The 27,002-nt window shown below is 42.6% G+C and overlaps 1 protein-coding gene across 1 annotated transcript in view; it reads right to left on the minus strand.

The window, feature by feature from the left end:
- The window catches only part of LOC311127480 (AP-3 complex subunit beta-1-like), a 44,864-nt gene extending 18,146 nt beyond the window's left edge, over positions 1–26,718 (minus strand). The window contains exons 1-12 of the mRNA XM_084159311.1: positions 26,443–26,718; positions 15,520–15,595; positions 15,211–15,285; positions 12,317–12,412; positions 11,597–11,757; positions 11,418–11,484; positions 4,809–4,991; positions 3,001–3,156; positions 2,192–2,289; positions 2,060–2,114; positions 179–250; positions 28–90 (exon numbers count right to left, since the gene is read on the minus strand). Coding sequence (XP_084015437.1) covers positions 28–90; positions 179–250; positions 2,060–2,114; positions 2,192–2,289; positions 3,001–3,156; positions 4,809–4,991; positions 11,418–11,484; positions 11,597–11,757; positions 12,317–12,412; positions 15,211–15,285; positions 15,520–15,595; positions 26,443–26,582 — 1,242 coding nt within the window. The 5' untranslated portion in view covers positions 26,583–26,718. The remainder of the gene's footprint in view (positions 1–27; positions 91–178; positions 251–2,059; positions 2,115–2,191; positions 2,290–3,000; positions 3,157–4,808; positions 4,992–11,417; positions 11,485–11,596; positions 11,758–12,316; positions 12,413–15,210; positions 15,286–15,519; positions 15,596–26,442) is intronic.
- Positions 26,719–27,002: the final 284 nt, after the last annotated feature.

Raw genomic sequence — 27,002 nt, forward strand, 5'->3', positions numbered from 1 at the left:
GAATGAGAAAGGAAGAGAAAAACTTACCTGGAACTCTCTAAGGATGGTGGAGATGTTGGCTTCGTTGGCGAGGTTGGTCAAGATCTCCAGCTGGGGAGTCAAGATAGATCTGATCACACACCTGAACTCATCTCATGGTTTACTTTTACATTAACTAGGTCATCATGAGGGAGCTTACCTTGAGTGATTTGATGTGAGTGGCATCTGTGGATCTCACATAGAAACTCTTCATGTAAGGTTCAAACATGCCCTAGCGAGACATCAAAACATACAGTTCAAACAAGGTACATGTGCCAATACATCTATGCATGCTAAACTGCAACTAAATGACCTACTACTACAGATGTAGGATCTTAATTTGACCTAGATATTGTCACAGCAAAATAATTCTGTAGTAACAGGATATTAACATTTAGTCCATAATATTGCTTGATCGGCGGTTAGCCTGTGGATTAAATAAAAAATTCCCCTCACTGGGGAAGGTTCACCTTCCAACAGGACAACGACCTTACGCACACAGCCAACACAACGCAGGAGTGGCTTCAGGACAAGTCTCTGAATGTTTTTGAGTAGCCCAGCCAGAGCCTGGACTTGAACCCGATCTAACATCTCTGGAGAGACCTGAAAATAGCTGTGCAGCGACGCTCCCCATCCAACCTGACAGAGCTTGAGAGGATCTGCAGAGAAGAATGGGAGAAACTCCCCAAGTGTACCAAGCTTGTAGCGTCATACCCAAGAAGACTCGAGCCTGTAATTGCTGCCAAAGGTGTTTCAACAAAGTACTGAGTAAAGGGTCTGAATACTTATGTAAATGTGATATTTCAGTTGTATTTATTTTTTATGCAAAAATGTCTAAAAACCTGTTTTTGCTTTGTCATTATGGGGTATTGTGTGTAAACTGATGAGGGGAAAAAACTATTTAATCAATTTTAGAATAAGGCTGTAACGTAACAAAATGTGGAAAAAGTCAAAGGGTCTGAATACTTTCCAAATTTGACATTTTTACATTTTAGTCATTTAGCAGACGCTCTTATCCAGAGCGACTTACAGTTAGTGAGTGCATACATTTTCATACTGGCCCCCCGTGTGAAAGAAGGTGGAAAAGAAGCCCTGCTTTACCAAGTGCATTGTAACCATGTGTTAGTGTGGGTTTTCAGTGAATTGATCTAAATCACAAAGCTCATCTGCATTTCCTGCAGTGCAGGTACATTCTCAGCAACAAAAGAGTAATCAAATGAAGATCCTACATCTGTAAGGGTGTCTGTCCTGACTAGGGATGTTAATGGTTAACAGTTAGTCATTGAAAATAAATTTGACCGGTCACGCTTGGCATTTTGGTATTTTATTAGGATCCCCATTAGCTGTTGCGAAAGCAGCAGCTAATCTTCCTGGTAGTAGTCCACACAAAACATGACATAATACAGAACATTAACAGACAAGAACAGAACTACATCAATTTAAAAATGGCATAACTAAACCGATATGGCTGTCTCTACTGAGCCGAGAGCAAGCCAGAGACTCGTTGCTAGGCAGTGGGAGAGGGAGGAGCAGCATGAAGCAGCTAACAACAACAGCTAAGCTAACAACCATGCCATTAACCAGCATTTCTCTCCTGTTCTACTGGTTTTCATATCAACTTTCTTCCGTTGTCCAGAAGCCAAAGGCACAATCCTACTCATATTAACAACCAAGCCTAGTTGTTGCATATTTACATTTTCTCTCTACGTTTCTAACGGAGATGTTCATCTCTGTCACATGAAACGGCTCGCATAAGGTTTGTCTTTTAGAACAGTGTTTTCACGCAAATTGCATTTTGGCATATTTTTGAAAATGATCTATTCCATTCTCTGCTTCATTACAGTAGTTGCATGTTCAATAATATGAGAGGATAGGCTTGCTATTGTCGCCAGTTTTTTAAGCTCTTAATGAAAAATGTCTGTTCCTTCCATGCATAGTATTTTCTGTTGGTCAAGTCATTTTACTGATTGGAATGGATTTAACCGTTTGCTAACCGGTTAATGGGGGTTGGTTTGTCGGCAATAAAATGGACATCCCTTACCTTTCTCTGGATGGACATGGTGGCTATGTTCTGTAACACAATGTACTGCACCTCTCTAAGAGGGAGAGAGAGGAAACATTAAGGGCATTGTAAGTCCTCAGGAAAAAATTAGAGGAGAGAGAGAGCGATTACCTGTGGCTTCTGAGCAGTCTGACCAGCGATTTGGTGACGATGCTGACCTCGTTTTTAGGAGCCAGGTGCCAGTACAGCTGGGCTACAGACATCACCACCTGACAGACAGAGGACAACAGACATCAACAGACACATCCAACAAGGCCGGTTAGCAACACCTCAAATACAGACAGTGTTTCTCAACTCCAGTCATGCTGTACCCACTCTTTATATTTAGGATGAGTCTCTCTCTCTTCATTCAGGACACAAAGCTCTTTAAAGCTCCATATATCAAACAGCAAAGTAAGTAAAGTGCCATGTGTTTTTAAGGCGAGACATGTCATTTAGAAGGTAACAGATAGCCAGAGTAAGGACTGAGGAGTCACATTTGGAAGAAGTGACGGTAAGTGTCGGTAAGATGGAGGGCCGCAGTGTGCTTTCTCTGGTAAAGACATAACATGTCACATTGTAATCAACATGCTCATTTGGGACCATTTTTCCTCCTGCTGCTACACTGCCACACAGACCTTGAGTCTCCTGGGTGATGGAGATCTGCTCACAATGTGTGTGTTACACTGAGTGTGTGTGTGTGTAGCAGCGGCAGAATCAGTGGTGGCACGGCGTAGCCTTGGTTCCAGAGACAGCAGTGAGGAAGGAGTGAGAACTGAACCACACGCTCAGACGCCTTCCTCAAGGCTGCCTATATCCCTCACAGCAGGTTGAAGAGCAGACACACACACACACACACACCACTTACTGCTGTGTATGTGTATATTTCTATGTGTGTGTGTTTATACAACTGTGTGTATGTGTGTGTGTGTTAGACTCACGGCAGTGTTTCTGCTCTGTAGTAGAGGCTTGGTGTTCCTGAGCAGCAGTCTGTGATCGGGGTCCATCACGTAGGCCTTGGCCTCTGTCTCATCTCTAGTCTTCTCCTCATCAGACTCATAGAACGCCCTCACACTGTGCTCATCAAACACACTGTCCTGAAACACACACACATTACACATTTCATTTCACTCTGTTATTCACAGCACACACATTCACTTTCACTGTGAAACACAGCACACGCACAAACACCATAAATGTAAATCTAATAGCACATCACCCACATTTTATTTTATTTTATTTCACCTTTATTTAACCAGGTAAGCCAGTTGAGAACAAGTTCTCATTTACAACTGCGACCTGGCCAAGATGAAGCAAAGCAGTGCGATAAAAACAACAACACAGAGTTACATATGGAATAAACAAAAACGTACAGCCAATAACACAATACAAAATCTATATACAGTGTGTGCAAATGTAGTAAGCTATGGAGGTAAGGCAATAAATAGGCCATAGTGCAAAATAATTACAATTTAGTATTAACACTGGAGTCATAGATGTGCAGAAGATGATGTGCAAATAGAGATACTGGGGTGCAAATGAGCAAAATAAATAACAATGTAAATAACAATATGGGGATGAGGTAGTTGGGTGGGATAATTACAGATGGGTTGTGTACAGGTGCAGTGATCGGTAAGCTGCTCTGACAAAAGATGCTTAAAAAGTAAATGAGGGAGATAAGTGTCTCCAGCTTCAGAGATTTTTGTAGTTCGTACATATTTACCACCAGGTGTCAACTCATCATATTCAAAGCCAGATGCACACGCACATCTAGAGGTTGCTTGAAGGTGAGTTGGAGATGTGCAACAACAGTTAAAATGTAAAGAAACTTCAAACACTGTGCTCGCAAAATATAACTTGTTTTTTACTGTGCTAATTGCTCATTTTTAGCCTTTCGACCTTCGTAAAGTTATGACAATAAACAACAGCTACTGAGGCCACATTTTGTGTAGGGGGTTTCCTTTCAAATCCTCATGTTCACACAATAACTGGCAAGCTGGGTGAAAAAGAACAATATAGCCCTACTATATACATTACCACATACATTACCAAGACATACTTACTGACACACATGTCTCCCAGTACAAATGTCTCTGTAGCTTTGGGATTTATTTACTGTAGGTTATATTTGACACATCATACAAATGATTGTCTTATTACTTTAGTATTGATGATGTCTATTGGTCCGTTACCCAAGACATTTCCTGGTTGGCTTTAAAGAGACATTCAATACATTACTTAAAAGGGGAAATCTGCAGTTGCTACATCAATTTTTGGACTTAATTATTTGTACCCATTGATTCTTGAAGAATATAACTTATGAATGCCTCATGAGCTTAGTTCAACTGTCGTACTCCATCAGAACCCAAAATATAAGCTTGCTTTACTCCAATATTTGTAAACAAAGTAAATGTAAACAAAAACTATAATTTTGATATCATGGAATCTTTGCATCCATAGCGGTCTATGAATTTGAGAGTGGTTACATTTCTCCAGCCCCATCTCTCAGCTTTTTACAGAAACAGGGACACCGCTTTGTTATTGTTTTAACTGCTGAGTGCCACTTTAAATGATCACACCATACTATATCTCACACTGTTCTTGTACAATCTTATAAACCATGTTTCCCCTTCCCTCCATCTCTCACCTCTTTCCAGAGGCTGGTGAACTGTGTCCTGGCGTAGCGTGTCAACATGGAGACGATGACCACCTGACCCCACTCCTCCCTCCCCTTCCCTCCATCCCTCACCTCTTTCCAGGGGCTGGTGAACTGTGTCCTGGCGTAGCGTGTCAACATGGAGATGATGACCACCTGACCCCACTCCTCCACGTCAACCAGCAGGTTGCAGAGTTTACGGTAGTTCTTATGGATCAGGTCAATACGGTCCGGACACACCTCCTCAAAGGCCATCACAACGCTGCCAGCTACCAACTAGAGGAGAGGAGGAGAGAGAGGTATGTTACTGTAGGGCTGGAGCAAAAGCCTCAGTAACTCCAGAATCGGCGTTGGAGACCCATGCGCTAGCCTGGGCACATCATAAGCCACCTTGGTTAGAAAGACTGTACTTTATGATCTAACATAAACAATTAGGATGAACAGTTACCCCACCCCCCCCAAAAAATAAAATAATAATAATAATAATTGTAAAGTGGTTATCCCACTGGCTATAAGGTGAATGCATCAATTTGTAAGTCGCTCTGGATAAGAGCGTCTGCTAAATGACGTAAATGTAAATGTAAATAATAAACAAAAACTCAGGCACCACACAGGAAAGGAATAACTGGGTGGAAAACTACAGCATTTTTAGTCTTCACTAAACTAACTTCTCATCGCCATGGTAAAATAAATCCATCACTCACATATAACACATACAAAACATTTCTCATTTTTTCCCACATAGAATATTTTATTTTTATTTCCGCTCATAACTAATTTCATGTTCTATTCATGAGACAAGAGAAAGGGGGAAGCAGGAGGATGGAGGAAGATAGGGAGGGGAGGGGGGCAATCAAGTACATTTTATTGGGAGAAAAAAATCCATTTGTCTGGTCCATGTTCATCCCTATAGTGCTGCTGGCTGGCTGACTGATTGACATGGCTGTGTATTAATATGCAAACAGCACTAACACAGAGAGGCGAGGGGGAGAAGGAAGGAGAGGGGGGGCGGAATTCGGTCTCTCCCATTACAACAGATGGGCCCTTGGTGGCCACTGTGGAAACCCTGTACATTTACCCATCAGCCTCGCCATGCAGCTGCATTGATTGTGTATGTGTGTGTGTGTGTGTGTGTGTGTGTGTGTGTGTGTGTGTGTGTGTGTGTGTGTGTGTGTGTGTTTGAGGCCCTCTTACAACTGGGGAGCTGGGAACCAAAGTGTTAATCATTCAAAAATCTGGACAGCTTTAGGGAGTAGGCTGCTACATGACTTGTAAAACTTTATACAATGGGTGTGTCTAATCCTGGACGCTGATTGGTTAAAACCGCATTCCAGCCAGTGTCTATGCCACAAGTTACCACCGGCTAAAGCTATGACGTTGAAATGCCTATTTACTCTGTTCCATGTCACTGCGCAATCCACCGTCTCATCAGCCCAGCCAGACAATTTATAAACTTGATCTTCACTGTAAAAAGCATGTAGATATTATCTCCCATTTCCTTTAGACTAGCAATTGGTTTTCAATAGGGGAGATTTGTATAAACCTTGCTGTCTGTCTCTCTGACATTGACAACATTGTTTCAATATTGAAATTCGATCTCCAGCTGTCCCATAGTAATGAATGTTAAGGGGTCGTGAGTCAGGAAGAGACAGACATGCAGGCAGCTTTTCTCAGCCAGTCAAAATCATGAATCAGCATCATTTTTATGGATATATACAAACGAATTTCAATAGAAAACAGTTAAAACGAAACAAAATGCAGCTAGTTTACAGTCTTTCCAGCTTCAGTTTGAAGTGGTTGTGTTAGCTGTGTTGTTGTCTTGCTCCTCTGAACAACAGTGTCCTGATGAGAGAAACAAAACATTTGCCATGGGAAATCACACATCATTAGCTCATGTCTCCAAATAAATGTCACTAGAAAACAGCTTAAACAAATGCAAATGCAGCTACTTTGCTGTTATTCTGGTTGCACTGGTTGAAGTGACTTTAAGTTGGCTGGTTGGCTGGTTAGCAAGCAAGGGATAAGAACATTTAGAACGAACGACTGGGTCACGTCTCTGGCAACCGAACTGACAGAATGAACGACCAGCCAGCCGACTTGGCTAGCAACCCAAGATTTGTGTCGGGACTACATCTCGTGGAAGGATTAAATAGTATGAAAAAATTTGTACAAATAAAGTTTTTAATCATTATTATTTGAATATGTTGGTAACCTTTTGTATAAAAGTGATAATGCCCTTGAAGCCGGTGTTTGGATGTATTGGCACAGGTGTTCCACTATATCCTCCAAACACCGGCTTCGAGGGCATTATAACTTAAATAGAAAGGTGTGGGAGGTAAAATGCGTGTTTGGGAGTAGCCTAACTTTGCAACCACAAGTACGTTTTTCAACCAAAAACAAGCTGTTGTGTACTAAACCACCATATGGACGAAACAAATCAAAACAGAGGCAAGGAACGTAACATTGTTTAAGCACTCAGTTTAGCAAGCAATTAGGACACCCACAGGCAAGAAGAAAACTCATAAGCTTAACTTGAGCTTGTGGTTTATAATTGGAAAGCGGCCTAATTGGGTTTAATTGTTATGCACAGTGTGCTTGGTCTCAGAACTAACAGATACTGGATGTAAAGTTCCAACTCTGCAAACTTCATCTACTTTAGAGACCTCATGTTGGAGTACAGTACTGACAGGACTTGAACAGGAACTTTGCGAGTGTAAGTGAGAGTGGGTTTGCGTGTGTGTATCAGTGGATACACTGATGTTCCTAGTATCTCAGGCCTGTTGTGCTCCCTCCCCCTCTCAACTTCCCCCATTAGACGCAGCTCCAAGGTAAACTACATGCACCATCAACAAAACTGACACCCCAATCTATGGAGTTTGCACCCATCCATCCCTCCCTCCTTCCTCGCCCTCCCTCCCTCCTCCACCTCCAACATATTATCTACACTGCGTGACAAGCCAGTAATGGAAAAATCACACTAAGCAAATGGTTCCTCTAATAACAATACATTTCCTATAAAATTATGAAGCGCCCAAACCGTTTCCTTGCATCTATTTTATCATGAATTGTAATTAGGGCACCAGGGAGGCGGCGAGTGCTGGGTCATCACACCAGAGACGACGCCTTGATTGATGGCATGGTGCAGGGTAGGTCGGCCTACCCTCCTTGCATTCTCTCCCTCTCCTCTCTTCCATCTCCTCCCTCCCTTTTTCTCTTAAATTAATGGGTATCCCACCTAGCCCCTAATCATACCACACACACACCCCTCCCTCCTCTCTGTTCTCATTTCAATTTTGCAGGAGGTGCAGGGGGAGGTGCGGGGGTGTGGGATGGGAGGGATCGATCATTTATCTTGTAATGGCTGGATAATAGATCCATCACAGTAAAACAGCTGCACAACCTCCTGTGTTGTTTCTCTCTCAACAGCCCTTCTCTTCCCATTCTCTGTTTATACCATCCCCTCTTTAACCAGGGGTGTCACACACATTTAGCCTAAACAGGCCATCACTGTTCGGACCAATGACAGGAAGGCCACTTATTGGCTGAAGAACTAAATGTATATTATATTTTTTACACCTATACATATTTATGCTACTTACATCAAAATACCCCATTGCCTTAACAGCATAACTAGGAATTCACTCCTTTTTTTATTTTTATTAAAATTTTCGCAACACCCAATCATCTAGAATAATCAAGGCTTGTTTTAGAGTACAAGTTGGGGATGGATGGTAGGCCCCAAACGGCTACCGAGCCGCATGTCTGTCACCTCAGCTTTATTCATTGCCTCATTAACCTAATCACATCATGTAAAGGAGTCTATCTAGTTATGGCAGATCTGAAATTCTAAATTTGAACGTGAAGGGAAATATCAGCTTAGGCTCTAGGGGAAAACTGCTTAGTCTGCAAAGTGCATTTTGTGACACATACATCAAATGCACTTGAAATACTGCTGTGGGATCAACAGTCATAAAGCAGGTAATGTAAGACGTATGTAAAATACATCCAGAAGTGGTTCTTATGATACTCCTAAAAGTGAGTAAATCCAAATAGGCCTACACTTTGAATGAGAGACCAAATACAATACAATAGATCCCTGACAAAAAACAAAGAGCTAAAACCGACAATAAATATGGTATAAAAGCTCTCTGAAATTCTTATAACAATAATAACACAAAAATACCCCTGAAAATACATGAGCATTCCTCTCTTTTTCAACACAGCACTAGCACTTGTGTGACTGTGCCCTCTATCTCTCTCTGTCCCCCAGCCAGCCTCAGTGAGAGTGTGTTACAATGGGGAGAAATCATCTATCTTCGTTAGTGACTGAAGCCAAATATGCTATGCATCTGGTCCTGGGCCCTCCAGCCCCCACTGGCCTTAGTGCTACGGGTTTGTTTATATAATGAGAAATGTATGCAATGAATACATAATTGAGAGAGGGAGAGTGTGTATGGCTTGTATGTGGCCCTCTGTAGCTCAGTTGGTAGAGCATGGTGCTTACAATGCCAGTATAGTGGGTTCAATTCCTGGGACCACCCATATGTAAAAAATGTATGCCTGCATGACTAAGTCACTTTGGATAAAAGTGTCTGATAAAAAAATAAAAATGTACAGGGCATTCTATATGCTAACTTCAGCATGTACACAATTTACATTTATTTAAACAGCCATTATAAGAGCATTTAGCTATGTATTTATGATGACTTTCTAAAGAGTACGCAATATCTACTATCCTAATAGGGGAAGGAGATGCTGTATTTGTGATGGGCTGGGCTGCTTTAAACACTGGAGTTGGAGAATGCCTTCAGGCTAATCTAGAAAAAAGAACTTGGCCGTAGAAAGCAAATTAAGGTGACACCAGCATCAGTGGGAGAATGCCTTTCTAAATGGACAGTTAACTGGGAGCATCTAAGGATGTGGGTTTAAGTGGGTGCTAACAAAGCATGGCATTGGTGAATGAGCTAAGCTGAGGGGAGAGGGAGAGAGGGCTAATGATAGGGGGAACTGTTCTGTTGGACTGGAGCACCCTCTGGTGGCTGGATGGGATTACTGCACCTTGTGGTAGTAGTGACATCATGGATTTGGTTTGAATTAATTAATTAAGAGAGAGGGACTGACTGTTGAACCGATATGATATCAAATAGATAACACCCCCTCTGATTTCAGACTGAATACAATCTATTTAATCCATGCTTATTGCAATGCTGCTTTGTTCATTGCATGCAGGTTTTTGTGTATGGAGACGATGTTAATATTGGCCGCTATCTTCGTTTTAGCCTTAAAATACATTTTAGTCGGCCTCCCGAGTGGCGCAGTGGTCTAAGGCACTGCATCGCAGTGCTAGCTGTGCCACTAGAGATCCTGATTCGAGTCCAGGCTCTGTCACAGCCGGCCGCGACCGGGAGACCCATGGGCGGCGCACAATTGGCCCAGCGTCGTCGAGGGTAGGGGAGGGTTTGGCCGGCAGGGATGTTCTTGTCCCATCGCACACTAGCGACTCCTGTGGCGGGCCGGGCGCAGTGCACGCTGACTCGGTCGCCAGGTGTACAGTGTTTCCTCCGGCACATTGGTGCGGCTGGCTTCCGTATTAAGCGGGCACTGTGTCAAGAAGCAGTGCGGCTCGGTTGAGTTGTGTTTCGGGGAGGACGCACGACTCTCGACCTTCGCCTCTCCCATGTCCGTACGGGAGTTGCAGCGATGGGACAAGACTGTAACTACCAATTGGATACCACGAAATTGGGGAGAAAAAGGGGGTAAAATACCAAAAAATACATTTTAGTCTTAGTCACATTTTAGTCATTTCATCCTTGTTATTTTTAGTTATTATCAGTCGACTAAAACTCTGGAAAACTTTTGTCTAGTTTTAGTCACATAATAGTCAGTGCATTTTTTTCCCATAAATAATGAATATGCAGGCTACCTGTAACTTCCAACATGTGCCCATTCAGATAGCCTTGTCCAGCTAGGCCTACTATCACCTCCTATACCGTAGCTGGCAACATTGATATTGCGGCAGATTGCAGCCATAATGAACAATATAGGCTATAAAATCCTTGGCTACAGGTTAAACAATTTACAGCTCTGATTTTCTCCCCATCATAACCGTCAAGGGGGTAAATAAGAGTGGGAGAATTTGAGCTTTACAAAAATGCCAGAAGTATTACTGTACTCCTAATATTAAACAAATAGCATTTGTTTTTCCCCATAGGAAAAAAGCAACCCCAACTCACATTAATGGACCATGGCACAGATGAATGAATAACAAGGCACATGAGAAAATAGAGCTTCTGATGTGATCAAAGCTAAAATACCTTACATGAAAGTAAGAGAGAGTAAACATTCTCGTCTCGTTAAATTTTTGTCAGGAAAAATAGGTAGTTGACAGTATTTTACATCATAGTTATTGTTGACGAAATTAACACTGTATGGAGAGTATGCCGTCTTCTGAGGTCTTGTAAGAGGTCTCCTGTGGACAATTGTATATTTACATTTTACATTTTAGTCATTTAGCAGATGCTCTTATCCAGAGCGACTTACAGTTAGTGAGTGCATACAATTTTATTTATTTTCAACAACAACAAAAATCATACTGGCCCCCCGTGGGAATCGAACCCACAACCCTGGCGTTGCAAGCGCCATGCTCTACCAACTGAGCTACACGGGCCTGGTGAACTGGTACGGTAAACTGGTTCTACTCACTGTGCTTTTGTCCTTCAGCAGTTTCTCAATGACTTCAATCAGGTGCTCCTTCTGATCCGGGTCCAGGCTGAGGAGGAGGAGGAAAGCTTTGATACAACTCCAAGTTCCAAACACACACACACACACACACACACAGAAAAACACCCACACGTGCACAAACACACCCACCCACACACTACCTGTAGAGTTTCTGGATGGCGTGGGCGGATGTTTTCCTGACGTAAGGGGACATGTCGGAGGCAGCCTCCTTGATGGCCAGCATCATGATGGGAACGATGATGGGGACTCTGATACTGGACAGAACCCTCAGAGCACTGGCTCTGATCAGCTGGTTAGGGTCCTGGCAGAGGCAGAGATAGTGGCTATTAGTATTATCCACAAACACAGATTCACGAGCACACACACAGAATCACACAATGAACCATATGCAGACACGTTCACAGTACATAGACATAAAGATGTACACATTGAGACAGAGTGAGGAAAGTACAAGAGAAAGAAAGGAATGGAGACAGAAATCTCTCATGTGGTGTGAGATACTGAAGACATGATACAGCACTACACTAAAAATACATGATACACACACACACGCTGGTAGGAAGTGAAGCATGGAATAGAGCTAGCAGGGGTTGAAATCAGGGGTTGAAAGTCGTTTTCCAGCTCTGGGGCATGATGATGATGGGGTGGCCTCTAAAAACACTGCTGTTGTCCCGTGACCTCACATAGAGACAGACAGACTCTCTTTAACGGCTCAATACTCCAACACAACACACACACCTTTATACACACACCAAACATGACACTTTCTTCTAAGACCTGTATGAGTACAAGTGTGTGGGAATTCAAATGGTAAAACCCTCAGCATCAAAGCCTGCTGCGCGCACACACCCACACGTTACCTTGAGGGCCCTCTGAAAGGTGCTGATGGACAGTAGAGCCAGGTCCTGCTGCTCCTCGGCATACCTCACCAGATACACATACACTAACTTCTTCAGCTGGAACACACACATACTTTGAATTAGTCATTGATACACCCTTTTTTTTGACAAATCCTAAGTCTATTCATTCGCTTTTGGGTTGAGCTCAGACAGTCCACATTACAGAATGTTTAGGTAACACTATTCTTTGACAGTGGAGAGAACAGTGCTTTGGCTAGACGTCAGATGTATGTCTTGGTTTGGTTGTTTTAAAGGGGGGAAAGCTGAGGTTGAAAGTTTTCCTGTTTGATATTATAACAGTCTAGATCCCATGTTGTTTCAGGAAGAGCAGAGCATTAGAAGAAAAAAAAAGTTTGACTTCAGAAAGTTTCAGTAGCGTTATCGCTTCCTCCCTTCCTCCCTCTACCTCACTTCTCCCTTCACACGTAGGAGACTGAGCTAATATTTGTCCAGTGTCCGACTGGGGGTTATAGGTTGGCCCTTTCATGATTCACTTCAGTGTTATTCGGTGTGTGTACGGGGAGGTTCAGCTGTGGTGAACCACAGTTTTCAATCATTGCAGTAATTACTAATTAGTGGGTGAATTAACAGCATTACTGACTCTAAGAGGGGACATAACCTATCTGCCGTTGTTTGAGGGGAATCACATATCGACAACATCACAGAAAATAGATAAAACTAGTAATACTAGCACCTTTTTCCCCACTCATACACAAACACCTTCCCCACTCATACACACACCACCTTCCCCACTCATACACACACACCTTCCCCACTCTCATACACACACACCTTCCCCACTCATACACACACACCTTCCCCACTCATACATACACACCTACCTTCCCCACTCATACATACACACCTACCTTCCCCACTCATACATACACACACACCTTCCCCACTCATACACACACACCTTCCCCACTCATACACACACACCTCCAGGATGTCTAGTCTCAGGGTGTTGTTTCCAGCGCTGGTTGAAGAAAACAAAGCATCCTGATATTAAATCACATTATTCCTTCAATACTCTGTGTCCTGTGCTGCTTTCTGATTAGAGACAATCAATAACACACAGCACAGGCCTGCAGAGGAGAAAACAAGCGAGAGAGAGAGAGAGAGGGTGGGGTGGAAAGAGAGAGGTGAGGACAGACAGAGAGATGCAGAGCGGCCCAGAGATGGATCTAGCACCACCCTAGCAGCTGGTGTGTGTGAGGAGGGGGAGAGAGGACGTGACCATGGGCTCTCCTCTGCCAATTACCCCCACCACCCTGCTCCAGTTCCCTACCATGGGCTGTCCTGTCACACACACACAGCCCCTCGTACTGCCTGTTTATTCTCCTGATCAATATTACCAGGCGTGGGGAACTCATCTGGCCGGGCAGTGGTTCTGTAGTCTCATACTTGCAGTGGGGAGATGTCCTCCATCTTGTCTTAGATAGAGCTTTCTAAATGTTTTCAACCATGTTGTGCAAATAGAATGGATGCATGTGGACAGGGGCGGTGTGTTCAATAGGGCGATATGGGCGACGCACTGCCAAACGGGAAAAGGAAGGGATTTTTTTTCTAATCAATTATATCACGGCAACAGTAGTTATCAGTGTTGTAATCTAGACGTCTGATCTGCCACAGTGCCACTAAATGTCCAATCAGGCTAAAGTCGTGCTTCAAATGGCCCCCCCCCCTTTTGGGGCGATTTCAGTCAGGTTGAAAATCGCCCAGAAGTCTGTCATAGACTCCCATGTAAAATCTATTTTTTTCAAATATCAGAGCTTTCAATACAATCTCTATGGGTTTCTGAGGGCTTGCACTTACGCGCTTTCGTCATACGTAACATATAACCATGAACGTAACTAAGAAAAGAGCGGGTAGCAGCGTCAATCAATTCACTACTTCTATCAAAATGGCTAGGCTTCAGTGCAACTCGATTGTGTCTTTGAAAGAAGTTCCTTTTTGTCAGCGAACAAATGAAGATAAATTGGCAACGAAACAATTAGGACCTCCCAGACCAAATTTAATAATTCAACAGGTTTCTACTAAAGGGGGGAAGTCCTACACCCGAGGATTTTCCAAAAATTGGTACGAACGAAAAACCTGGCTAGCAGGCTGCGATGTAGCTAATGCAGTCTTCTGCTACCCCCTGCTTACTCTTTCACCCTGAAGGCGGCACGGCAGACAGCACCGCTTGGACAGCGACTGGTGTGTAACGGACATGCACCATCTTTCAGGAAAGATTAAGAAACATGAGCTGTCAAAGACCCACATGGATAGCTGTTTGAGATTGTCTGCTTTGGGGAGAGTGAACATTCCCACTCAACTGGATGAGGGATACAGGCTAGCTGTCCGCCGCCACAACGATGAGGTTAGTGTTGATAATCACAAGTTTACTGGAGAACTGAAACTGACAAGGCTGACAAGATAGGACCCTTTTGTCCATTGTTATTGGATAGGAACAGAACTTATAACCAGCTCCTGACCTAAATAGATCTTAGCACAACATTTTACTCAACATATCATATTCCATATTCACTATAACAAATATATTTACTACGACATTAGCAAGAACCGCCACATCCTCAGCCGGCTAATCCAGTGTGTGAAGTTTTGCGGAGTGTTTGAGTTAGCTTTGCGAGGCAAAGATGAAACTGAGGGCTCCACCAACCCTGGTAAGCCAACACTTTTGAGATCAGTCAATAAATGCTTCTGGTATTGACTTATATGCTGCCCCTGTCTTCATGTTGTTGCTGGACATATCTTTTTTAAAATGTGTGTAGGTCACCTAAATCATCAGAAAAATTGCCCCCCCTGAGAATTTTTTCAGGAGCCGCCACTGCATGTGGATGATGCCATACCTCTGTATTCTTACTGGCCACATTCTTCACCACTGCTGGGAACAGCTCGGAGGCATTCTTCCCCTTAGCGATCAGCTGTAGACACAAAATGTTTCACCACAGTATTCCATTTGCTATTACATTGTACATATCATACTACAGCAATGTACTGCATCTATTTATACTTTTTTCAAAGGAGGAATGTTATTTTTTTTTACAGTAAATTAATTGAGACTATAAAACTGAAGTACACTTGAACTGAGTTTGCAGTGCACTTAACTGATGTGCACTTATCGGGCCTGGAATGTGTGTATAGGTTCTACTACTCACCCCAACAATCCTCTTCATGGCTTCCAGTTTAAGCGACTCCTTGTTGCTCTCCAGCATCTCTTTAAGGTCATCATTCCTGGAGGGGGAGGAAGAGATTAGAAAATGTACAGTATAATATTTCATATTATCACACTGCTTCCTTGCATAGCAGATGCGCTTTTTTACACCAGACAACTCTCACTGATGTAGCCAGGAATTGATTCATGAATTTAATTAATTTAAGACTGGAAACTGTGGTGCACAGAGAGTTTGACTTATTTCAAGTGCACTTTTTATATCAGCTGTATCATCTGTAAAAGGATGCAGCCTGACTTGATGGATCTCTATCTGTGTCCTTGGTGGGAGATGGGCCAAAGGTCCGCCTAGACCAAGACTAACACTGATCTATGGAGAGCATTATGTCCTGCATTAACTTTGCTCCTGCTATAAATTGATAGTCATGTGGGGAACCTCTCTGGAATTAGAGACATTTTCACGTAGCTTACAAATTCCAGTAGGAGAGCTATTCTAGTTCCATTCATACAATGTCAAATGGCTGCAAGAATAATATAGGGCCTCAGCTTCCCTACTTTATTTGGAAAGTCCTCTATAGATGGTCTACAGATCTGCTCAAACTATCAACAACACATTCAACAATTCATCCCCTTACTGTACCATCATACTCAACTGGATACATTTAAAATATCATAGCATTGCTATGGAAACACCTTCGACCAGTGAGCAAGCAGAATCTCACATGATGTTAACCCAGCCAGACCAACACAACCCTCACCCTTCCACAGAAGAATGTGCAACCACACAGCAGGTCATTGATTGTACAGCGAGAGAGACAGATTGACGGTTCTGCCCACTCAATGACAGAGGTACGGTTAGACAGAAAACAACATTTAAGAATATAATGTTGTGTTCAACAAGACCAGGCAGATGTTTCACATTGAACTGACTGCGTCACATATTGTTTTTATATGAAACATGAATGTGTTGGAAATTCAAGGAAGCGTACAGTATTATACAGAGCCATGAGTGCATGGAACTACCTTCCATCTTATATAGCACAAGTGAACAGCAAACCTGGTTTAAAAAAATAAAATAAAGCAACACCTCAGGGCACAACGTCTCTCCCCCATGTGACCTACTTGTTGTGTGTGTGTACGGACATGTACGTGTAACTGACAGATGCACACACACACACACACTACATGTTCATGTTTTTAAATGTATGTAAACTGTAAAGTCCTTTGTCTGTAATGTATTTTTCGTTATATGTCGGACCCCAGTAAGACTAGATGTCGCCATTGGCGTCGGTTAATGGGGATCCTAATAAATCAAAACAAATAAACCAAATTGAACAACATGAGGAGGGAGAGAGGGGGATGGGTAGAGAGAGAATTAAAAACACAAAACACAATTTAACCATAAACCAAATTGAACAACATGAGGAGGGAGAGAGGGGGATGGGTAGAGAGAGAATTAAAAACACAAAACACAATTTAACCATATTGGGTGTTGTTACCAGGCGCAAAGAAAGCAATGTCAGGTCGTGAGTGACTCACGATAACGTCACAATCAACTAACACTAATCAGCTAGAGAGATCAGGAAACGCTAGGCTATTTGGTCAACTTGAAGAGACACACAACACAAGCATGTGCCAAGACTCACACTTCTGTACAGTACCCTTTGGTGTGTGTCTCATCGGGGCCTCCGTTGGTGTGTGTGTGGGGTTTGAGGTGCTGCTCCTCCTGGCTGAGTTCAGTCTTTAAGGTGAGCTGGAGGTTCTCAGCAGACACCAGAGCTGTCCTCACAGCCCCCACTGCCTCAGAACGCAGCACAGAGAAACCCCGGTGACCGTTCATACTGCTACAGGCCCGTCTGTTGCTCTCCTCTCGTCTCTCTGTCAGTCTTCCTCGCTCTTTTTTCTCCACTTCTGTCAGTAGGTAAGAGGAGACACAGGATGCCCTTTCCGCTGGCTAAACCTCCGGCCCTCTCCCTGGCACAGACAGACAGACAGACACAGCTCCCCCTGGTCATCCAGTTATCCTCTCTTCTGCTTTATTTCAGTCCCGTGAGTCCAGACGTTTCCTGCCTGTCATCTGGTTCTCTCTCTCTCTCTCTCTCTCTCTCATATCAGGCGACTAAACTATTGAGCACCATCTCCTTAGCTCGATGTCGATAGAGGGAGTTGCAAATTGAAGTTGCCCTCTTTGCTGACTACTAGTATGACTCAGTCTTCACTGCTTAAATCCAATCTGGAGACAGACAGCGGCTACTTCTTCCTTTTCTCCTCTTCTCTGGATGTACTTTAGTTCTCTGTCCGTGTCTGTGTGTAGCTGTAGGGTGGTAGTTTAGTTCTCTGTCCGTGTCTGTGTGTAGCTGTAGGGTGGTAGTTCAGTTGGTTCTCTCTGCCGGAGTCGGTGCTTGTAGGGTGGTAGTTTAGTTCTCTGCGTCTCTGCCTGTGACTGTGGCCACTTCCCTCTAGGGGAAACGGGAGGGCCTTATCAGCCTCAGGGTAAACACTGAGCAGCTTTCACCACCTCTGTCCACAGCACAATACACCACTTTAGCCCCACGCCTGCCTTGAGCCCTCCCAGGGAACTGCTGCCAGGGCTGGGCTAGATAAGGGCCCTGTCAGCCTCACACACTGCCAGGAGAACCACACAGAGTTAGGACAACACCCCAAAACTCTACATGTCGTTCTTCACATTTCAACCAGCTTAGTCTCTTTTCCTAGGTTTTTGAGACTGGGAAGCGAGTCTACAATCAACCAGCCCTGAGGAGGCTATGGTAATTCATTCACATAACGACCAGCAGGATAAGGCGCCGTAAACTGCTCCAATCAACTGGCTTATCAGCTGTCGGTATTTAGGCTACTATTGTCTGCCATTTCCTTTAATAACCAGCGTGATAATGTTGTCTGACATTTTGGCCCAGTTGATATAGGCTAGCCTAATGTCTGACTTCTCATTGAGGCCTGGACAATTCCACAGTAACAGAATTACGCTTTCACTCAGATTCTTCATTTAAAAAAGTATGCCAAACAAAAACCATTGATTTCAAAGTTTAACAAACCATACAGCTCTATGCACAAGGGCTACTTTGAACAATTTACATAGAACATATCACAAAAACACATTTGCTGGAAGAACTGCGCAGATGCAAAGTTTAGTAACAGAATTACAGTAAAATCTCCATTAGTTTTTTATGCGACCACGTTTTCCAAAAAAATCTTAAATATCTGCTCTGAATTATGATTCAAAGATGTCTGCAGAAAGAATGGGGTGTCAGTTATGACATGACACCTTGAGTTTGAACAAATGTATTTAGGTTATTGAATTACAGCAGGTGAAGTGGATTTACATTCGGTAACGGAATTACCGTTACCGAATATACTGTACTATTTCTGTATTATACAGAAATGCATAATTATGGATATGAATATCATTGTCTTCATGGTGATGTATTCTGAATAGGTATACAAAAGGTAGAAATTAGGGATGCAAATATTGGTCAATTTTGCTGCCGACTAATCGTACATTCTTTTACCGTATATATATTTTTCCAAACAGTCTAATGAGGTGACCGACAGAATGATTGCATATAAGGAATGGACAATTGTCATTAAGAGCTTAATGAAAACATGTAATAATAGCAAGCCTATCGTCTTACAGTCAAAAGGCTAAAGCCTATTATTGAACATGCAGCTGCTGTAATGAAGCAGCTAATAAAACTTCATTTTCAAACATTTGCCAAAAGGCAATAAAGAGGGGAAACAGCCGTTCTAAACAGCGCAACTAATGCCAGCAGTTCCATATGTGACAGAGATGAAAATCTCTGTTAGAAACTTAGAAAGATGGGGAATCTAATAGCAACAACTAGGATGGGTTGCTAATATGACTAGGAGTGTGCCTTTGGCTTCTGGACGACGAAAGAAAGTTGATATGAAAACCAATAGAACAGGAGAGAAATGCTGGTTAATGGCATGATGAAGTCTTTATAAAAATAATTGCTAGGCTACTCTGAAGCAAGGTAAGACATGCCTCATTATTTGAAGTAAAGTAAAACATTCTGGTTTCAAACAATTATACTGCCTCAAGCTCACATTGTAAAGTAGTGGATGACGCGCTGATAGCCTACCTAACATTGACTATAGCATGTGCATGGAACAGCCCCCGCGATATGCAACTTTTCAGGGAAGTCAGGACCCAATATACAAAATCAGTTAGGAAAGCAAAGCTAGCTTTTTCAAACAGAAATTTGCATCCTGTAGCACTAACTCCAAAAAGTTTTGGGAGACTGTAAAGTCCATGGAAAATAAGAGCACCTCCTCCCAACTGCCCACTGCACTGAGGCTAGGAAACACTGTCACCACCGATAAATCTACAATCATCGAGAATTTCAATAAGCATTTTGCTACGGCTGGCCATGCTTTCTACCTGGCTACCACTACCCCGGCCACCAGCTCTGCACCCCGCTTCTCCTTCACACAAATTCAGACAGTTGATGTTCTGAAAGAGCTGAAAATCTGGACCCCTACAAATCAGCTGGGCTAGACAATCTGGACCCTTTCTTTCTAAAATTAGCCGCCGAAATTGTCGCAACCCCTATTTCTAGCCTGTTCAACCTCTCTTTCGTAACGTCTGAGATCCCCAGAGATTGGAAAGCTGCCGCGGTCATCCCCCTCTTCAAAGGGGGTGACACTCTAGATCCAAACTGTTACAGACCTATATCCATCCTGCCCTGCCTTTCGAAAGTATTTGAAAGCCAAGTTAACAAACAGATCCCCGACCATTTCGAATCCCACCGTACCTTCTCCGCTATGCAATCCGGTTTCCGAGCTGGTCATGGGTGCACCTCAGCCACGCTCAAGGTCCTAAACGATATTATAACCGCAATCGATAAAAAACAGTACTGCGCAGCCGTCTTCATCGACCAGGCCAAGGCTTTCGACTCTGTCAACCACCGCATTCTTATTGGCAGACTAAATAGCCTTGGTTTCTCTAATGACTGCCTCACCAACTACTTCTCAGATAGAGTTCAATGTGTCAAATCGGAGGGCCTGTTGTCTGGACCTCTGTCCGTCTCTATGGGGGTACCACATGGTTCAATTCTCGGGCCGACTCTATTCTCTGTGTATATCAATGATGTTGCTCTTGCTGCTGGTGAAGCTCGGATCCACCTCTACGCAGACGACACCATTTTGTATACATCTGGCCCTTCATTGGACACTGTGTTAACAAACCTCCAAACAAGCTTCAACGCCATACAACACTCCTTCCGTAGCGTCCAACTGCTCTTAAACACCAGTAAAACTAAATGCATGCTCTTCAACCGAACGCTGCTTGCACCCGCCCACCCGACTAGAATCACTACTCTCTGCGGGTCTGACCTAGAGTATGTGGACAATTACAAATACCTAGGTGTCTGGTTAGACTGTAAACTCTCCTTCCAGACTCACATTAATCATCTCCAATCAAAAGTTAGATCTAGAATCGGCTTCCTATTTTGCAACAAAGCCTCCTTCACTCATGCTGCTAAACATGCCCTCGTAAAACGGACTATCCTACTGATCCTTGACTTCGGCGATGTCATTTACAAAATAGCCTCCAACACTCTACTCAGCAAATTGGATGTAGTCTATCACAACGCCATCCGTTTTGTCATCAAAGCCCCATATACTACCCACCATTGTGACCTGTACGCTCTTGTTGGCTGGCCCTCACTACATATTCGTCGCCAAACCCACTGGCTCTAGGTCATCTATAAATCACTGATAGGCAAATCCCCGTCTTACCTTAGCTCACTGGTCACCATAGCAACACCCACCCGTAGTCTGCGCTCCAGCAGGTATATCTCACTGGTCATCCCCAAAGCCAACACCTCCTTTGGCCGCCATTCCTTCCAGTTCTCTGCTGCCAATGACAGGAACGAACTGCAAAAATCTCTGAAGCTGGAGACTCTTATCTCCCTCACTAACTTTAAGCGTCAGTTGTCAGAGCAGCTTACCGATAACTGCACCTGTACACAGCCATTCTGAAATTAGCCCACCCAACTACCTCATCCCCATATTGTTATTTATTTTCCTAATTTGCACCCCAGTATCTCTATTTGCACATCATCTTTTGCACATCTATCATTCCAGTGTTAATACGAAATTTTAACTATTTTGCACTATGGCCTATTTATTGCCTTACCTCCATAACTTACTACATTCGCACACACTTTATCTATATTTTCTGTTTGTATTTTTGACTTTATGTTTTGTTTACCCCATATGTAACTCTGTGTTGTTGTTTTTATCGCACTGCTTTGCTTTATCTTGGCCAGGTCGCAGTTGTAAATGAGAACTTGTTCTCAACTGGCTTACCTGGTTAAATAAAGGTTAAATAAAACATTTTAAAAATTGCCTATGCACTCGAATGGCGAATGGGAGGCGCGCTTTTTAATTATGAGTTGAGATTGAGAAATAAAAATAGTAGCTTTTTAATCGTGGCCATCAAAACAGTTTTTAACACGTGATTGCATTTAGAATTGTTAATTGTTGCGCACTGACTGGGCTTATAAAAGCACGTTTCACTCCAGTACCAGCTTTTTGAGGAGCTGATCTTGTGCCGTCTGACAGGTGATACTATTCCGCTCCTCAAACTCTGTATGTGGTGCGCGTGTGATAAATAAGATACAAATCAAGTGCACCTTTAGGCCAACCGCTGGCCAATCAGATCACAGTGTCTACACAGTTTCCTCGAGCCATAGACTGTGAAAGAAGTCTTGAATGCACAGCAAAGTTGATACTGTGAGATTTCAAAACTTTTAAAACCATGACTAGAGAGACTCAACCAATACAGCAAAGAGCTACTGTTTTTATAAGTAAGTTCATGTTTAAGTTGTTATTCAGCACTGTCAACACTTTTTTCAACACTTTTATAAGCCATAAAATGCATGTTCTCCCTACTTCCACTTTTGATACAATCAGCACTGCAGCTGCAATGAATGACTATACCAAAGTGTTCTAATAAACTATTATTGGCGGCTTGTCTTTTTTAATATTGAGGAATATTTCATTTTTCGAAATGGTCTGAGAACAACATTGGCAGGGCAATTCAAGCATATCCAATATGCAGTGACAATGTATTGGGCCTGTAGCCTACTGTACAAACCTCATTGCTACAGAACTGTTTTTAATTGGTTAATGTTGCATAGGCTTATGTTTTTTAAGTCATGTAAAAAAATTATATCAGCGGTAGATTTCGGTTAGCATTTTTGACTCAGAAATTGATCATCACTGGTTGGTGACCGATAAGCATGACCGGCCAAATGTATTTTCCGCAGCTAACCGATTAACGGTTAACCGTATGCAATATCCTTCTTTTGCATATTTGGGTATTATTCGACACACTAGCTATTATTGTAATGAGCTCCACCCCCAAACAAGACCACATTTGGTTGGTCCGGACCAGACCAATCAGAAACAATCACAGACGTCTATGTTTCACAAGTTTGGAGATCACAGCATAGCACGGTAGAGTTCAGTAGAGTACAGTACATTATACTGTACTCTAATGTACTGTACTGAACTCTACTGTACTCTACTTTTCTGTACTATTCTTTACTGTACTGTCCAAACTTGTGAAACATAGACGTCTATGATTGGTTCAGATTTGGTCCGGTCAGGGCGGATTGACCAAATTTCAACTACTTTTCAACGTCCATGGATGTCCGGTGCTCAGTGGGTGAGGATGCTTGCCACAGTAAATGCAAAGAGGGTAGGTGTTAGGTGTCATGGTATGTGTCAGTAAGAGCCAGGAGAGGTGATATTAACCGAAGAGAGAGAGAAGAGAGAGCGCGGCAGAGAGAGTGAGAGGGAGACAGGTTGTCCAGACTTATCACAGTCTTGCTTTGACCACCAGATGAAAGAAAGAGGGGGAAAAACATAACAGTATGCCAGTGGAAAGGAGGACAGTAGCAGGTGACTCAACTGTGGTTTGTGATAACTATGATTAGCGATTTGGAAACAGAATTATGAGTAATCACTTAATAATTCATAAACAAGATTGATATCAGTAAAAACACTAACTAATTGGTACAGTAGGTCTACCTTTGCTTGTTACTTCTGTGAACTTTCATTAGAAATGAGAAAATATCTTAAAGATGTGGGGTTTTGGTAAGGAATTACAAGGCACAAGGAAATGTTTCTTAAACTTACAGAAGGCAAATAATTTCTCCAATACCAAATATAAGTGTTGATATTAGTTGGCAGGGGTCTTTTGATGCATTTCTAATACACTTTAAGACTTTTTCTTGTAGATGTAGTCTAAAACCCCTTTTCCATCTGTTTGACCAGAAATTAAAGCCTTTGCTTATTCCTAATTTCTAGGATGGGAAGTTGTTGAAAAATTCACATTTGCCTCAATAAAAAAAAAAAAGTTAATTTGACACACTCCTATGAACATCACATTGGTACACATTGGTCCCTTTAGATGAAAATACATGCCCCATTGACATAAATCAGGTCCTCATAAAATCCCTATAACATGGGAGACTGAACCACAATAAAATAATATGGCGTTTTAGGAAGCAGCTGATCACTTGAGGACAACCAGCCAGTCAGTCACATGTTGCTGTGCTGTGATTCAGTCAGGGCCAGCGAGCAGAGAAGCAGAGTAGACCGTGAGGTAAGAAGAGCCCAGGCTAAACAGGATAATCTACAGGAATGTGGCTTTGCCAGACTGTGTCACACGACAAACATTATTTAAAACAGCAAACTGACTGTAATTTTATTTCATTGGAGGAAGCCGACTCAGACAAAGGCCACCTATCAATATCTTTATGGGCAAAAAAGGTGCAAGAGAGGATTAAGTTTACTGCCACTAAATGCATAACAAAGGCAAGTTAAAAAAAATCCATAAAAAATCCATCAGTGATTCACTGCTTTTTGATTTACCATTCAAGTCTGCCATCTACTGTTATGGTACAATCACAGCAAGATAGAGAACTACACAGAGCAACATATTCTCAGAAATCAATCTTCCAGTAGGTCTAAAAGGATTGAATGGGATAAAACCTTCACCTAGCCTATGCTAACACCAATTCAATCAATACAGATATACAATAGGTGTGGGGCTAGTGAGGTTATTTAATACAACAATGCTATCAGTCACTGACTTGAGTTAAGGGAGTACGGGAAAAAACTCTGTTCATTGGTACAATATAATTTAAAGGGAATTAGACTAATGCCGGTGAATATAGAGTGAGTTAATGTATGAATGCCTGACATAAGCCTAGGTTAGGTTCCTAGCTTATGTGATACTGATAATCCTTTAGGACAGACTCCCTACTAGATCTCAGAGTAAAGCCTAGGTATCGTGTCATAGTTTGTGGAGAGAGAGCGGAATCATTCACATCAAGGCATTTTCCCCCCAAGCCCTGCAGGCTCCAGCAGCCCAACCAAGGGTCATCTAGTCTCCATTACCAGACCTGGCCTACTGGCCCTGAACCACTGAACAGGCCAACTGTCATGTGAGAGGAATTAAAAGATTAACTTAGGGCCACACCACATTAAACATTAGCCTGACGCAAGTCACTGCTTGACAGAAACCGAGACAGTTGAAACTGTTCTACTGTCCGCTGCTAAGCAGAGTAACACTAGGCTACATGGAACACTGAAGAACAGATAGAACTAGAGACATACCAGACATACCGGTAGACATTCCATTCTATAATGATGGCATTTGCACAGTGCAAACATTTTCAATGAAACCTTTATACTGGTACCTCTTAAAATTGCTAGAAAGATTAGTCTACATGGGAAATAGGCCCAATTGTAGAGAAATACAGACAAACTAACAGTGGCTAACTCAAAGCTTCAATGATACTCAGGTTAAATGACATTTCATATGATTATGGTTGATTGTCCGAGACAAAATGGCCTTCAGAGAAGTCAGTGATTTGAGGCCTTGTCTGGAGCCAGTTGGGGAAAAGACTAGCCTACTGATAGTCAAATAATAACTGATCCCAACTCCCAGGCCATGGTTTGGGAAACACAGTTATCCCTCTCAATCATACAACTCAGTAACTAAACTACTGGGCCCGTAATCAAGATCATAATGAATAAGATTAGGCTATACCGAACTGATCCTAATTCAGCACACCTTCTCTGAGATCCTACGTGAATAAAGGCCCTGATTTACAGTAAAGCCACATCATGACAACAGGAGGATGGCCAAACTGATGATGGACTGCCCTCTAGTGGTATATCACGTGATGCTGACAGTTGAGGACCACCTTTTACACGTTGGCAGTTCCTTTCCATCTCTCTTTTTCCATTTTAAAGGGTCCGAATAGGTAGTTTACAAGGATTTTAAATAATATGTTGATGATAAGTTAGTGTTGGGAATGTATTGTAATCACTTTAGTTTATGACAGTGAGAGGGAAAGACGATTGGGTCTTTTTTTCACCAGGGTTACAGGGCCTCTGAGGACCACATCACTTGACTTGGGCAGCAGACCAACTACAACTGAGGATAGCCTATCTGTATTGCACAGCTAGCATTATGTTGATGTAGCTATTCATTTAGAATTATCTGACACAGCACAACTCTACAAGCATAAAACGACGTGGTGGTAAAACAGTGTGTAGTGTAAAATATGTTTGTACTAGTATTAAAAAAGGTGCATCTTTGTCATCTTTTTGTTGTTTTGTTTATGTCAACATGTCTTCCACGCAAACTGCATCTTTGATAACTGCTGGCTGTCAACAAAAACGTTTTCAAGCCTTAAACTACCATATAAATCTATAGCCAGCTAAGCTAGCTGAAGATGCAGCTGGGTTGACAGCTGTATATCTAGCTAACTACCACCACCAGCCATGTTAGCTAGCTAATTAAATTGCAAACACAGTTACTAAAATGCTTTCTAGCTAACTGGCTTACTTTTTAAAGTCGGCGCTGAACAGGCCAAATCCAGCCCCAGCGTTGGAGGAGGTCGGGGTAGTCTCCTGCCCAACCTCCACCGCTGAATCAGTTCCTCCTTGGTCGTTGTACGACAAATTGTTCGTCGACATGCTCAACATTTTACGTTTCGAAAGTGTACAGAAATGTTTATTGTGCAAAGCTAAACTATCGTAAAACAAAATTCCAGTCGTTGACAGTTTTATGACGCTAATTAGAAGGGGAAGCGATACAAAACTTTATCATGAACATACAACTTTTTTCCTCATCCATGCAGTACCGGAAGTATGAATTGGATAAGTTTTAGTCACATGACAGGGGAAAGATGAAGCACCTGACCGCCCGTTGCCACGGTAACTATGGCCACAAGCCAATCAAATGAGCTGAGGGGCGTATTCAATGACGCGCGTGCGCGATAAACGAAAGTGGAAGCGTGCAGAATTTTTGTTGCACATCTACTGTTGATGCCCCCATTTAAATTGAGAGTCTATGAGAACGTCTGTGAGAGTGTTTTGTGCATGCAGGAAGAGTCATGTATGCTT

Source organism: Coregonus lavaretus (genome assembly GCF_964263955.1).
Source record: "Coregonus lavaretus genome assembly, chromosome: 4".
Lineage (NCBI taxonomy): Eukaryota > Metazoa > Chordata > Actinopteri > Salmoniformes > Salmonidae > Coregonus > Coregonus lavaretus.